The sequence below is a fragment of the Eucyclogobius newberryi genome, unplaced genomic scaffold (genome assembly GCF_026437365.1).
Source record: "Eucyclogobius newberryi isolate DKJ021-1_F unplaced genomic scaffold, fEucNew1.0.hap1 SCAF_5, whole genome shotgun sequence".
NCBI lineage: Eukaryota > Metazoa > Chordata > Actinopteri > Gobiiformes > Gobiidae > Eucyclogobius > Eucyclogobius newberryi.
In genome coordinates this window covers 28,073,740-28,089,956 of record NW_027316167.1, presented here as the reverse complement: position 1 = coordinate 28,089,956, position 16,217 = coordinate 28,073,740, and the positions used below count along the sequence as shown (strand labels likewise).

The window sequence follows — 16,217 nt, the reverse complement described above, 5'->3', positions numbered from 1 at the left end:
TCGACTGCCATCCCGAATCAGATCGAACATTTCCTGGCAGTCAAACCATCTGAAAGCGTTTCAACCCTTCCCCTATGCAAACCTTGCCTGACCCGCCAGCCCCGCCCACATTCTGTTCGAATGCGTAAGGGTCTGGAATCCGAGTCAAAGCCAATGAAGTCGTCAGTAATCCATTTACCTATCCAATCCCAGGCGGAGGTTTTAACGCGTCACATTGGGATACGGAAGTAGCTTTTCACCCTCGTTCCAAAACATTCAAGATGGCGGACCCGGCTCGTGACCCGGCTCGTGACCCGGCTCGTGACCCGGCTCGTGACCCGGCTCGTGACCCGGCTCGTGACCCAGTGTTTACTTCTGCTCTCGCTCTACTTGCCATGATGAACGTGCGTTAGATGCGGTTATACGAAGGGCGTCATTGCGATTCAGGAGACATTTTCTGCGTTCGGGGACGGATAACGCGGAACACGCCTTGTTGACATGGGCTACGTAATATCCGGTTAAGCGTGTCGTGTTTTTTGCGTCACTCCTGGGTTTATGTGATTGGTTCTGTCCCTGCTCTCTAAACTCCGCCCTAGAAATTGAACTCAGCGGTCGAACCCCAGAGCCACACACAGTTTTGATAAGTAGTCTGCCAAAACGTGATGGGAATGGCTGCTGAAAAGAAAGATCCTGTGTAGAAGTCTGCGCTCCACAGTTTGAGAACAGCTCTAGTTCACTCCATGCAGCCGCGTCATTATTCCCTGACAGACTGCATCAACTCAACAGCCGAGGTAACAAACGTCTCCTCCTCGCCCAAATCGCCAGCGTAGCTCAAAGTGCACCATTGGCTGTGATGCGCGCAGGTCCCATTTCTTCTTAAGCAACCATTTTGGGTGCGTACAAATGGCGTATTTGTTGTTGTACATGAAAAGCAGGGCTGGGTTGACGCCGGGATCTCAGTCGATTCCGTCTGGCCGGCCGCGTCGGTTTCGGAGGTGTCGTGTCGGGATGACGCAGACGTGGGCCGCGGCGGTATTATGCACCGAGCAGAGCATGTGCGATCGGGCCTGGAACTGTGGGAATGACTCACTCAATCATGGAACGTAGCCTTGCCCTATAGCAGAGGCTTTAGCGTGCTATCTGACTGGTGTTTCTATTATTAGCATTGCATCGGTGAGAGATAATGATGGGGAATACTTACATTGTACGACTGTTCCACCTGCAGGATTTAGGACATTTGGAAAGAATTTAGTCACTACGAGAGCTCAGAGTGCGCTAAACAAACACACTCGATCGGTCTTTGTGCCCAAACCTGTCAGATTACTCTTGTCCCGGTCTGCGTGCGGCTGAACAAACCGATTAGGCGCGAGCAAGGGCAAAGGGACGTTAGTAATCTAGTCATTTAGCTCTACCACCAAAACTTTGCAGCTCTAATTGCGAATGAAAACCAATATCATCGAGCACAACCGGAATTATAGGCAAACATTGAGGATTTGATTTTTAGACTTGCGAGGAACTGCGTGGTAAACACATGGACACTCCAGTTGTTTTTGCTTTTGTTTTAAAGTGCGGTAAAGATAAGATAAGATAAGCCTTTATTTGTCCACACAATGGGGACATTCGGTGTTGCAATACAAGTAGATACAGAAGAAAAGAACGGATAACTTGTAGGAAGCTTTAAAAAAAAACACTCTTAATAGAAAAACTCTTATAAACAAAACTCCTATAGACAGAACCTCTCATATTCTTAATAAGGAATAGAGAGAAAAAAATAAAAATACAGGTAAAAATAAAGGTAGCCGCCGATTAAGACGTTCGTGTGCATATTTGTCTGTATTTGTGCTCAAAATTGATCTTGTATATTATTGATCAAGAGAATACAAGTAAAAAAACACATTTCACATTTATAAATAGAAAAATACGTGTGAGATTTTACTTGCTTGAGGTTTCTTCCTTGAGAATACAACATTTCCGCAGTGATGAATTTGTATTCTCAAGAGTATACAGAATGTGTTTTATGCACAAATACAGGTAAATAGGCTTAATTGAAAGAATCAGAATCAGAAAAGGTTTATTGTTGTTGTCAATGAACAGAATCCACAAACATAGGAACTTGCTTTGGTGATTCGGTGCAACATGAAAAAATTAACCATGGCAATTACCTATAACAACCTACATAAAATCAAAAAGAAAAACTATTTAAATAGGATGCTATAGGATAAGAATAAGGCTATACGAATTAGGCTATAAGATAAAACATTTAAATAGGCTTACTATGTACACAAAATGTACTTCGTAGAGTCGAATACAAAACAACATGCTAGTTCGTAGATTGCATTCTGTTTATTTATTATCTTTAATAATTATAATCTTTATTATCTGTTGATTGTTAATGTACTTTATATGAACTGTCTACTTCTATACGTCTTGTAATATTAATTGTGGGATTGGACATTAGAATCGATATCTCTGCAGCTGTAGCGACCAATGGGATCCTTAAATACATCTAAAAAGTAGGTGGTGCAGTGGCTGTTCACATTGTTGCTCGCGTTCAGTTGATGCTTTATATACTCTGCTCCTGTCTTTATCAATACACAAATATGAGAGACAAATATCTTGCCCAAGGACACGACCATGTTTTCTGTGGCTTAGCTAAATCTTTTGGCTTGTGGGCTCTACCAACAACACGATATATTTCAGCATCTCCTCCATCGTCAGCATTCATGACACGACCTCTATTGTTATATGCTGAATTAACAAGTGTCCAGACTTAACCACGTGTCAGATTCAGCTCGAACACTTTGACGGATTGTTTTGTTTATTCCTTTTCGCAAATGTCGCAATATTCACGTTGTGTTTATCGGGCCGAATGAAGCGTGCCCACCTGTTATTGCTTTCAACTGCCGTGTTAAGACATAATGCAGCATCAGCGACACCGCCTCCCTCTCGTTCATATTATGTAAATGCAGCGAGATCAAACCGGCCCAAATCATTTCCTTCTATACGAGCGTGGCACTGTGCAGCCCTTTGCCGCCAGGCTGGTGCTACCGCCTGTTATCTGGCTCACTTTAGGCGCTCCTATTAGAATTACATTTAACTACAAAAGAGGAGCAATTTCAAACAACACAGTGACAGTGACCTGTAATGAATAGGCAATTAATGAATGCTTGTGCCTTCAATTAGGCTGTTCACCTTAGAATAACTGTCTGCACACAAGAAACTGTGGTGAATCTTTCTAAAAAACATTATCCAGTAAGTAAGGTAGTACCATTACGGCGTTTTAGTATACTTCAAATACTTGTTGTTTGGTAACTCATTTTGATTACTACTATGATTAATCTTATTTCTGAACACTGTCAGATAATAGTTGCTCTATCATTTTTGACGGCCCGGTTGGTTGATTGGCAGTGCGCTGTAAAAAAAAATGGCTGAAGTTTTACTTTTTATATTTGAACTTTCTGAACTCAACCAAGCCATTTAAAGGCACTTTCCTGATGCACTGTGAACATGTCCTCTGAATGTTGTTGTCTAGATAGTGCAAAAGACATATCAATATCTCCCAATCCTAATATGCCACATGAGAAAGCCCAGCACGTGGGATAGTCTTTTGCTAATAGCATCTCCGTAGCATTGCTAGGGTCGTATGAATTAGTGACCTGCTGGTTATAGCCCCAAGCTAACTCACTGTGTGCTCTGACCACGCCTGGCCCTCATTAAACACACTCTGACATGTTATGACATATATTTCACACCTGTACCTCCACTAAACCTGTACCTCCACTAAACACAAAGTCACAGAGTTAGTTGTATCATCTGGACACTGTTTTTAGAAAAACAAAATGTTTCGACACAAGATCATCCCTCATCACCAATGAGTATCTGATTAACATATGAACGACCAGGTCTGATCCTGCTCCCTGGCTTCAAAATACTGCTGTTTTTGTAAACCTCTTTAAACAGAAAAAGAGGTTTATCTTTTACTAAACAAAAATGGCCTCCTCTACTTCCTGCTTAGAATCTTCACCTCACTGTCTTCAACACAGCGGTTTGTGGCTTTAAAATGAAGATGCACGTCGCTCTGTAATCCTGTATTTACATGCCTTCTTTGTCATCGGTGTCCAGATGACTACAACTGAATATTTTTCTACAACGGAACACTCCTGGACGAATGAGGGATCACACCCACATCTCCCACAATGGCCATTCTATCAGTGAGATCTCAATAATCCACAGACTTTTATGGCGCCTGTGAAAGAAAGAGCCGTGTCACATTGAAGCTCCACAATAGAAGTGTGTGCTAGCTCTGCCTGCGGGCGACACACACACACACACACACACACACAATAATACATAATACATAATCGGCTTGGGCTCTTTGTCTACGTGCCCTTTAGCCAAGCACCGGAGCTTCTGCAGTGTGTCACCGCCATGTCCAGCCAATCAGAGCGAGCAGGAGCGCAGTGAACGGCCGGTTAAATGCTAAATCTGGCGCTGCGCTGGCAGGATGATATTATGCCAGATTATAGGGAGCTGGGAGTCAGACAGTGATATGACGCGGTCGTCGAGGAAACGTCTTCTGTCTGGCTCACAAAAGGAGCTCCTAAAGATGTCTCTCAGGCAGTGGGTTTGCCTTTATAATGTGAGTCCTTCCCTAATCCAAATCGTCTGGAGGCTGTGGCTAAAGTGCAAAGCAGTGTATCGAGCGGAAAGGATTTCTCACACACTGTAAGATTTTGTAGAGTTTGTCATTTCTAAAAGTATATCTTATAGCAGTAAAGACGCAAGCATAAAAGCATACTGGGAAGGTGAGAGCGACCTGGGGGAAATGGTTTGGACTTGAACCCACAACCTGCACAAGCTCCTACTACTACTGCTGATAAACTAAGAAAGACTAAAAACCACACATTTTTAAAGAAATAGCAAAAATGGAAAGATGATATAGTGTTTGTTTTGGACTCCATTGTGGTAGATAGAAGCCTTAAAATCTCCCAATAGCATTCTTGAATATTAAAGCGGAATTATGCGTCATTGTGGCTTTAATTTGCCTTCTAAAATAATGTCTGCATTTGGAAACCACACTTTAAAGACTCTATTTCAAGCGCAGTATTTAGGCGTTAGAGCACCCCCTGCTGTCACTAATTGGAATGAACAATACAAAAATAACAACTAAAGCCATTAGGCAATGTGACTGATATGCTAATAGAGTCAAGCGTTTCTCGTGAACACATTTTGACCACAAACTCTGAATGCTCTGATCAAGTCTTTGTGATGATTTATGGGTTTAAAATCTGCAAAGGCGACTCCTGGATTCAACCGGTAACGTCTGAGTTATTCCTGAGCGCTCAGAGAAGGTGATCTCATAAACAGGATTAGTGAAACAAGCGTGAATGCAGCCGAATACAACTCTAGGCTTGTTTTTTGGTGAGGGTAGAACATTAAAACATGGTTAAACGCAAATAAAAAGAGGACAATGTTGCATAATATGTATTCATTTAAACCAAAAATGCAACTGCAACCAAAAATACCTACTTATTTAAAAGCGTAACGGTCATAAACAGACGACAAATTAGATGAATAACCTTGTAATTCTCAGACTATGCTGTACCTGTAAGTCTCTTTTGATTTGGCAAAGATTTAACATTTTTATTCTCTCCTTTTAACAATACTTGGAACATCGACACTTCCTTTACAATATAAAGAAACTTACTTTTCTCAACTATTTATTGTTTCTGAGATTCAGAAGAACAATCAAAGGTTTCCGTTAAATGCCAAGTTACAACCCACTTGCCATTTTAAGACATATTTTAAATGTCAAACCATACTTTCACACGTTATCTCTCTTTACGTGGCCATTTTCAACATACTTATATACAAAGTAGCCCTACAACTACGTCAGCTCTTTGGACGCTCAGCAGCTCGATAGACGCTGTTAAATAGTTTGGCTGTGAGGAAATAAATTGCCCCCAACTTGTGCTCACTTTGTCCGGGCGCGGTGGCGGGAGTGCTGAGGTCGCGCTGGCCCCTCGCTCCCCTTCGCTCCCCTTCGCTCCCCTCGCTCCCCTCGTCCCCCTCGCTCCCCTCGTCCCCCTCGCTCTCCTCGCTCCCCTCGTCCCCCTCGCTCCCCTCACTCCCCTTGTCCCCCTCGCTCCCCTCACTCCCCTCGTCCCCCTCGCTCCCCTCGCCCCTCTCGCTCCCCTCGCTCCCCCGTGATTGCTGTGCAGGTGGTGTTGTCGATAAGCCAAAATCAGCTCGGCTCCAGCTCGTGAGACAAATTATCCTGTAGTCGTTTTCTGTAGGGAGAAAAATACAAAAAAGTCAAAGCTAAAATAGAGTTAAGGGATGGTAACAAAGTGATTTATTCATTATTGGCACAACCCTGTTATCCATGAACGAAGCAGGAGATGAGGAACGACGAATGTGTAATACAATGGTCACTGCGAATGTGGCGTGGGTTTAGTAGGATCAGGGGAAGATTAAAAATATTTGCTGACAGTTGGATTTTTTTGTTCATTTAACTTGTGGAACTTGGCCTTTTAAGCAGGTCCCTGTGGCTCCACTGTATTTTTATGCCATTGGGAATGGCTGAACTTTTCTCTTGCTTACTTTCCTCGGCTGGATAGTGCCTATTTCAGCAATATCGACTGGACATTGTGTAAACTCTAGAAAACGTTAAATCATGGTAGTCACAGGTCTGACATTTCAACAATCACTCACAACCACTTTCTGTCATATGATTTAACAATTTAACACATTTAGAATTTGCCTATTTTAGGCAATTGTTAAATGTAGGAAATGTTGGAATGTTCTTCAATGAATAAAACTTAAGCACAAACCATCATATATAAAGTATATGAATAATTCCAGAAGATAACATATTAGCATGTATATAACAATCTTATGGGCTAGTATTTGGTTGGAATATTTCTAATTTGTCACAACCTCAGCCTTTCCTACGTTGGTCACTCTTAGTTGTTTTAAACAATGTTGTTGGGTCATTTTATACCATCTGAGATCTCATAAAAAGAATGTGGTGTGTAAAGGAATCTAACAGACATTGTCAGACTTCTTTAAAGATAAATTGTCTTTTATAACTAGAGTAGGGGACGGTCAGAGGAAACCATAGTAACACAGACAGAACATGCATACAAACATCTACTATACGTATATGAGCCAGGGGAGATAATGCTAAAGACTTTAGTTACAGCTACCACTGCCAGCGACTCTCCTGTGCCACAGACACAAAGGGAGGCAGTGTTCAGCTGGAGCTGGGGCCAGTGCTGGCTACATGTGTTTATTCTGCCCATTTGTATGAGAGGATGTCAAACTGTCACTCAGCGCCTTCAAGTGTCTGCAAGGCACTGTGACGGCCTGACAGCTAGATTATCTCTTCCCCACATTGTAATGATAATGACAGAGCCAGGCACAATGCTGATTGACAAGAAATGTATGGGAAGTCCAATGTGGAAACACAACAGTTATTTGCATCTAAAGTGAGCTCTAAAATAGTCTGCGGTTGAAAAGGCAGTGACAATGACGCAGTGAGTGGGATTTGACATGTACACTATAGAATGTGCATAAAGTAGGCCATTACAGTAGGTCTGTATATGTTTATACTTCATTATTACCTGAGGAGCACATGGACACAATAGAAAGCAGTTTTGTGTGAGAACATACAAGCAAAGTCATGTGATGCTTTAAACCGACATTCACACCTGACAATATCAAGTTGAGATCAGTGTTGTGTGAGTGCACCGCAGCACGGGCCTGTAGTTTATGTGTTGTGTGAGGAGGCCTCACAGCCCGGGCACCTGTGCGTACTTATCCCAAACACAGCCTTGATGCTGATCATTACGTCTCCTCTGGAGCGGTGAGGTGGATTGTTACCCAGCTTCAAGGAAACACTGCTCTGCTGGCTCAAAGCTCAGGTCGCTCTGCTCTGCTTCTGCTCTTTACAAGTCTAATGTGTGCTCCTCCACACATTTATCAAGCTCCAGTTGGCAGATTTTACCCATTGTTGTGGTAAAACCTGCTTAAATGCTCCTGTACACTGTGTGTACTTGAACAGGTGCATGAGCACAGGGGCACCCTGTTCTCCTGGCAGACTGGACCGTGGAGGTGGAGGCTCTTATTGACAATTAGCATAATTAGAAAGTGAAGAGGGAGAGGCTGCTGCACGCTGCTCTGCAGAGCTTTGATCCAGCACATTTCAACTTACACAGCACTACAGGATAATGCAAGCACCTTTGTGCTCACGGCGCTATAGTGCATGTCTGTGGTCACCTATGGCACTGTCTATACACTTCAGCTTATTGTTTGGGCCAAAGCATCACAAATCTGATCATTCATACTGTATATTTGTATAATATAATACATAACGTATAATTAGTATAATAGAGTGTTTTATCTGTGAGTGGATCACTTCTGTGTTAATGTGAGCACGTGTCAGCACGTGAGCTCAGGATAATAAGATCTACCTGAAGGAATCTATGCTTATTACTTCATGCAGCACTGGGACCATTACATGCATTATTCATTCTGATGAAATGTCTTATTGACCTTTGTCAAGGACGTTTGGACAGACATATATCATGACCAAATTGACCAATCACAGCATCTAAATTGGACATATGCAAAAGCAGAGGAGCGCTGCAGAATGTGTCATTGCAGCACACAGAGGGGGGCGGAGCATGAGAAGACTGATGCCCCTCCTCCCTCTATGACCCATACCATGGATCTATGATATGATCTGGATAAGACACTCCCCTTCTGTCTGTGAGCCAGAGATATTAGTGGCAGATCACCTCTGGGCCCAAGAAGAAATCTCCTAATACATTTTTGTTTGAGTAATCAAACTGCTCCTGCTCAGCTATTTTCACAAAAAGAGCTTGAAATGTTTTTAAATGCTCAAGGTTTGGTTTAGCTTAGCTTCGCACTCAGCCCACACCACTGATGCCATATTTAATGACATAGCAATTATAATCAATTGTTTGTGCATTTTATGTTGTGATATTTGTCTTGACCTTGAGTAAAATCCTTGCTGACGGTTCAGCTCGCAGGCTGTTATCACATCCTGGTGCCGCTGTAAGTCAGTGTTATTGCTTTGACTCTTTCAGGCTGATATGATTGTCCAGTTTTATTGTACATTGTTGTGATGGCAGTGTGTCTTTTGTAAGCTGCACTTCAGAGTTTTGTGGATGGGAAGTGTGGAACTAACTCTTGTAGAGTGAGTTTTCCATTGATGAAAACCTAGTCCTAAGTATTTTTTCTCAATTCATTTGAATAGTTTGTACTGACTTGAAAGAATCAATGATGAAAGCTATATATTCATCTAAAAATATTCAGTGTAGTCATAACGGTAAAGAAATGATGGTGTGTTCACCTCACGGAGGCTTAGGACACGTCCAAGGCATCAACGTGCGATGGAACAGGTTGAGAGAGTGACTTTAGTGTATTTGTGCATTTAGTCCATTTAGACTGTGAATATGAACTTGATGCCGTGGTCTGCACCACTGGAATGAGGATGAGTTGTATCACATTTCATGTATTTATTCATGTGGACAATGTACAATTACACTAAGCATGGACATAGAGATGCTTGTACCAGTAACTTAACATCTCATTTATATCATAGTGCACAATATATACAGTGCAGATAATGCATTTAACTTTACAATTAACCGCACTCATCCAAGATCAACTTGGACTGCATTATTAGGACATATAGTGCAGGGGGCACATTTTAACATATTGCTTTGTTGTGTACACAAAACCACAGCATTATATTTCATTAATTAATCAAATGATGAAAATGAATCTCAACATATTATTTATAGTATCTAATAATAATTCTGCCTCAGTGGCTGAACGTTGCATGTTCTCCCCGTGTCTAGATCCTATGTGTTCTCTGGGTTCACCCATCAACCCACAATATGCACAAAAGGGGAAATCCTTAAGGTCCTAACCGAGTCTGGCTGCAGAGCTGGAGCCGGGTCCCGGGCGCTGACAGTGACGGTGGCATTGAAAAATAGGTCAAGTGCAGAGGACAAATTACCCAACAAAGTATAGTCTCTTATTAGATGTTCATTGTGTTACATTTTTATCTTATTGGCCAGGTTCTCTTCTCAAAATGAACATATTGAATTCCATATTATGCAGTTCTGCCTCAGTAAAATGTATGAAGCTTCCAATCACTTTCAATGATCACAATCAAATCATTTATGTGGAAACGTGGGGCTGTTTTAAAGACTAAAGCTGTCAGTTTGCATTCCGTTCATGGCATCGTGTACTTTGTATTTTTTTTTGCAGGCGCCTGGAGAACGTGGTGTTTGACTGTGGCTGTGACATTCGCTGGATCCAGTTGTGGCAGCAGCGCGGTGAGGCCGGGCTGCACACCCAGCAGCTCTACTGCAAGAACGGGGCCTCGGAGATACGCCTCCACAACATGTACATCAACAACTGTGGTGAGTGCCATCAGTGCACTTTAACTACAAATGTAGTACAGTAGAATCGTATTTGCCCCCTGTCGTAGTACTACGAGGGGAGCGAGGGGGACGAGGGGAGCGAGGGGAGCGAAGGGGAGCGAAGGGGAGCGAGGGGCCAGCGCGACCTCAGCACTCCCGCCACCGCGCCCGGACAAAGTGAGCACAAGTTGGGGGCAATTTATTTCCTCACAGCCAAACTATTTAACAGCGTCTATATTATGAAGCGTTTTGACTGACTGCAAATGAGAAAATACATGTTTTAATTTGTCAGGATTTTTTTATTAGAACATAGATCCACAAAACAACAACACAACAACAACAACATCAGAAAGGAAAAAAACACACACAAATATCACCAAAAAATATGAAAAAAAGTTGAAAAATAAGGAAGTGGCATTAAAAAATTGAGGAATTAGAGCATATTAAAATCTGAATAATTGTCCAGTTGTTGTTCATTGTTTTATTCTAAATTTTCTAGTTTTAAAGGCGCAATGGACGATTTTTTCGGCGATTTGAGAACGCAGGTGGAAGTGCGCATGCGCCCTCCCCCGTGCGGACTGATACAACACACACGTGCGTTTGTTTATTAGCGCAACGGAGCGCATCGCATCTCTCGTCTCCCGTAGATTTCTGTCTTTTATGAGTCAACTCGAACCAGACTCGAACAGTCTATCTCCGTCTTCATTTTGTCCCGTACACTGAGGGAACTATATTATGATAGATCAATGCGCTTAGACACGCGGAACCGTGCTGCTCTCGGGGGACGATCCACACGCAGCTGCAGGTGAGCGGTAGGTGCGTTTTATGATTGATACGTGGCAGGACTAATCGGCAGTCCACGCCACGAGGAAATAAGACTAAAATTTGGGCCAAAAAATCGTCCATTCACCCTTTAAGTTGATTCCTGAGGTTATTTGAGATTTGTCAGTTGCCATCTCGTTCTTCTGCACAAATGCCAGGTTCTGTGCCGGTGTCAGTCTCACAAGATCAATTCATGGCTTGGACAATTTGCCGAATGTCCTCATCACTCTTTAACCCCCATTTCACAGTATGCCGTCCTGTCAAATGAACTGTGGTGGATGACGCACACTTAGTTGTCAGTTAAGTACAAGTGGAGATACACAAGCAAAAAAAATACTCAAGTAACAAGAAAGAAGCACATGCAAACATCGTAAAAGTACTTTGAGAGTACTGTATACAGATTTTCAGGACTGTTACAGCATTTAAATCTGGTGCTTTGGTAAATAATTTATTGGGCCGATTTTTGCTCAAAAATACCACTTTGAATCATTGTTCATTTTCTGAACATTTCTTGTGAATTTGATGTTTATTCTCTGTTTGCTCAAGGCCAACTCAAAACCATAAGGCAAGATATGCAGTACATTTACTTTTGTTACTTTCCACTGCAAGGACGATCTTGAATACCAAAAATAAAAATAGAAAGGGGAGTTTTTGGAGTCAGATCGTTCGTGAGGAATAAAATCAAAGCTAAATTGCTTAAATTCAACTTCCTCTCTTTGTTGCTGTTTGATCATGAGAGAAATTGGGTGCAGAACATTACAATAATAGTATGTCTCTTTCTTTCCTCTTTTTTTTTGCATCCCCACAATTTAAAAGCCAAAAGCCATTTTTCAGGCCAGCAATACAGTGAGCTATCAAATACTGCTTTGAGGTTAATTGCTGCTATGCCAACATGAGATTTGGCTATCCCTTTTACGCTCTTCTGTAGCAACGCAAACGCACGGGACGAGAACGGAGAGTCAGTGAAGGGTGAAAACAGAGGAGACAGCGCGGGAGGAACGCGGGTGAAAGGTGGAATAGGAAGGACGAGGGAAATAGGAAAGGAGTTGAGGAGGAGTGACAGGGTTAGAGGTGCGTATAATCCGCACTGGTGACTCATCCTGGTGACATCGTCTGCGCGCGCGTGTGTGTGTGTGTGTGAGCCCATACGCCCGCCGTGTTCCTTTGTAGCACTCTTATTACATTAATGAAAAGTGATTAATTGATTTGGTGTGTAACTATGCAGACACGGGCGCTGACAGGAGCCGATTGGCCTGTGTTAAATTTCTGTGTGTGTGTGTGTGTGTTCAGATTTGCCTGAGATCAGCGTGAGCCACAGCAGCGTTCTGGCCATGGAGGGCGACAACGTGACGGTCAGCTGTAACGGATCTGGATCTCCTCTGCCCGAAGTGGACTGGACGGTGGCGGGCCTGCACTCCATCAACACACACCTGGTACGAAACAGTACAGCAAAGACAAAAGACACACACACAGACGTACAAAATGACGTCCTACATGTAATAATTCAATAAGCTGTGTTAATGTCTGATTGAGGGGCAAATGTACTTATTTTTATTCAATTGTGCCATGATTATGTTTGTTTTGTTGTTGAGTTGATGTCTATTTGTATTTTTAATTTTGGGGTTCACATTCTGGCCGGGTTATGTTTCTTTTGTTTAATACATTTAATACATATGACCTCAGAGTGTGCGCTACAGCCCGGCCTGTGATACTACAGATTATTGAAACGTTTTCCCCAAAACTATTGACTTTGGGGCATTGCCAAATCCTATGGAGAAAGGTTCCAATGGTATTGTCCAGTGAGCAGTGTTCGCAAAATGGATTCTCTTTCATCTTCATTTTACATCTCCTGGGGTGTAAATACGACCTGTGAATAAATGTATCATGAATCATTTGGTGATTTGGATATGTTTGACCAGATTTGGCTCCAGTCCTTAAGTTTCCACAGCTGCTCAATGGGCAGACGCTTACGTGAGGATTCTGCAATACATTTGTACAGGTCAGAGACAATATCACTGCTTCTCCCTTTGCCCAGGATAGAATGAAGCGGGTGATGATTTAAGTGGCATCCCCATGAAACACCTTGGACACGTATCGCAACACGCAGTTGCAAGTAAAAACAGAAAGTAGAGCCTGGTAGAGTCCATCCTGTCCTATGATGTCACTGAATGCGTGAACCCCTTTGGATTCCCATGGAGTAAAATAAATAATCTTTTTGTCTATTAGGAGTGAATGATTATAGAAGATTGGTGACTGTGAATAGAATGTTTCCTGCTTTTCATAAATTGATTGACTCTGTTCCAAAAGGACGTGAGGTGAGTGACGATAGGGCCGTGTTTGTGTTCGGTCGTCTTGAGTGGGACATTAGAATAGATAAAGCTGGACAGACTACGATTGAATTAACTCTGTTTCGATGGGAATCCATGATACTGCGCGATCAGATCTGAACCATGAGACAAGAGACCGGAGTGTGAAGCACCGTGAATACCACTCAAAGTTTGGAAGGCTCATTCACCAGATGATTTGAGTCTGTAAAGAGTGGGAGCTTTTATTGTGGGCTTCTTTCATAAATAAATACTCACTAGAGAGTGCAGTTTCCTTGAATAACCTTCAGGAGGAGCTAAAGGTTACATAAAACTCAAAAAATGTACAAGAAGAAGTTAATTTTGATAACAGATATACAAGCATGAAATGACGTGGGAAGAATACTCCATCTCCTTAAGTCATCAGTTATGGAGTGCAGCGTACTATTATAATTATCATTGATCACTGTGTTTCATTTAGAGTTTATATAGACACGCAGCTATTTCATATTGATATTGAACAAGGACAAGTTCTCTGCAATTTAATTTAGAGGCGGCATCAAAGCAGACTTCTTCCAGTTTACTTTATAGCCAGATATTGTCCCAAATTGCTCAAAGGTATTAAGAAGAAAGGGGATCGATTTGGTTGGATTGCTTGTGTAAATTAAGATATCATCCGCATAAAGTGAAATGTAGAGGTTTTTGTATCATAATTGGCTCTAGGCTCGCTCACTGCTATGGGCTCTAAAGAGAGACAGAACAGCAACGGTGACGACGGGCAACCCTGACGGGACGAGCGACTTATTTAAATCTAGCAGAGCAAACCTTACCTGTTATCACCATTGCACTAGAGTTGGTATCTGAAGTCTGCATCATAGCAATGAAATCTTCATTGAAACCCATCTGTCTCAGCACAGACCAAAGGCAACCCAACTCAAGCCGGTCAAACGCCTTTGCAGCGTCAAGAGAAAGAATCGCATCTTGATTTGGAGTTTTAGATGAAGAGTCTATAATATGAAGTAGTCTGCATCTATTGTCCAATAATAACCTTGATTTAATTATCCCAGTTTGGTCATGATGGACAAGTGTAGCCTGTATTGTTCAAGTCTTAACTCTGGGACGTTTAACTCTGTGTTTAAAAGACTGAGGGATCGATAGGAGGAACATTACGTTGGTGTTTTTTCTTTTATTAGTAAAAGTGAATTAATTGCAACATTTGAACCAACAGTGAAGGAGCCAGAACTTATTGAAAAGTGTATAATTTTTAGAGCAATGGGCCCAGCTGGGTCCAGGTGATCTCCCCTTGTTCTTTGTTTTTATAGCACTAGTTAGTTCTTCCAATGTAATCTGATTTACCCCCTGCAGCTCCTGGGGGTAATTTAGCTTGAGAAATCACTGCACTTCTTGTCATTGAAAGTGACTTCTGATGCATAAAGCTTTTGATGGGATTGTTTGAAACTTGTATTAATGTGTGCAGGGTCAGAGGTTACACTGCCCTCCTCTGCTCTGCTCCTTGTTTTTCATTTTCAGAGCTCGTAAGCGACTTGCACTGTTGATATAGTGTTGTCGTATTCTGCCATTTTCAGGTGTGACTCTGGTTAAATTTTTTCCTCACTCACAGCTTTTTCTGCCTCTAATAATCATATTCTCTGTTTTATGGTTCTGTTTAAGTTGGAGACATATTTATTTAGTCCTACTGAAATTTGGAATCTCATTTTCAGGGTAGTTCTGGCCTGAGCATTGACCGTAACGTAGGGGAAACATAAATGTAGACACAGGAAGAACATGCAAACTCCCGACAGAAAGGCTCCACGTCGCCCGGGACTCAAACCCAGGACCTTCTTGCTGTGATGCAGACGCTAACCACTGCAATTTCTCAATTTCTTCATGTCACGGCTCAAACATCCGCTGAAGAAGTAGTTATCTAGTTAGCTAAAATAACTAACCATGCAATGATTTACATTTGTGTTGGTTATCGTACACAAAGGAGACAAAATAAATGTGAATACAGTTGTTCGACAGTCGTCAGCAAGTCGTGAGGCTGAATCAATCTACGCCAATATTTCACAGATAACAAGCATGTCTTAGCCTCATTCTTAAAGTATTAAATATTCGCAAATTGATGCCCCTTAGCAACATGATTGTGAATCCGTTCCACAAATACGCACTTTTACCAACCTATATAGCCTGGATTAATATTCTCCTTCCATCCGACAGGCCTCAGGGATTGTCAGCGCAATAACTACTGCTGAGATAAACCACAACAACAGGAGAAGCCCCATTTCCCCAAATAGCTGTGGCCGTATTAGTCCTCTGTGTCTTTGTGGCTCGCATGAAAGTTCCTAGTGCCCCGGGCTCTTCTGTTTTAGGCAGGAGGAAACGGTAGCTCATCGGGACCAATGTGGGAGACCTGAGCGCGCCATAACTGCAAGCAAGAAACTCGACTGTGTGTGTGTGTGTCGTACCCCAGTCTGCCCTGCCCACTCCAATCGCTGTCAAGTTAGGACGCGTTCAACTCAACAGTGTCAAGACCAGAATAACAAGTGATGTAGCAGCACAAGGAAAACTTCACAATAGTTGCAATAGTTGATACGCAAACATATAATGATGACAGAAAACACGCACAGTTCGCAATAGTTACTCTTTATCACAT

At 42.3% G+C, this 16,217-nt stretch overlaps 1 protein-coding gene across 2 annotated transcripts in view; it reads left to right on the top strand.

The window, feature by feature from the left end:
• The window catches only part of ntrk3b (neurotrophic tyrosine kinase, receptor, type 3b), a 290,494-nt gene that overhangs the window by 113,875 nt on the left and 160,402 nt on the right, over positions 1-16,217 (top strand). For both annotated transcript variants that reach the window (XM_072465473.1, XM_072465472.1), the window contains exons 5-6: positions 10,285-10,439; positions 12,552-12,694. In XM_072465473.1, the coding sequence (XP_072321574.1) occupies positions 10,285-10,439; positions 12,552-12,694 (298 nt within the window). The remainder of the gene's footprint in view (positions 1-10,284; positions 10,440-12,551; positions 12,695-16,217) is intronic.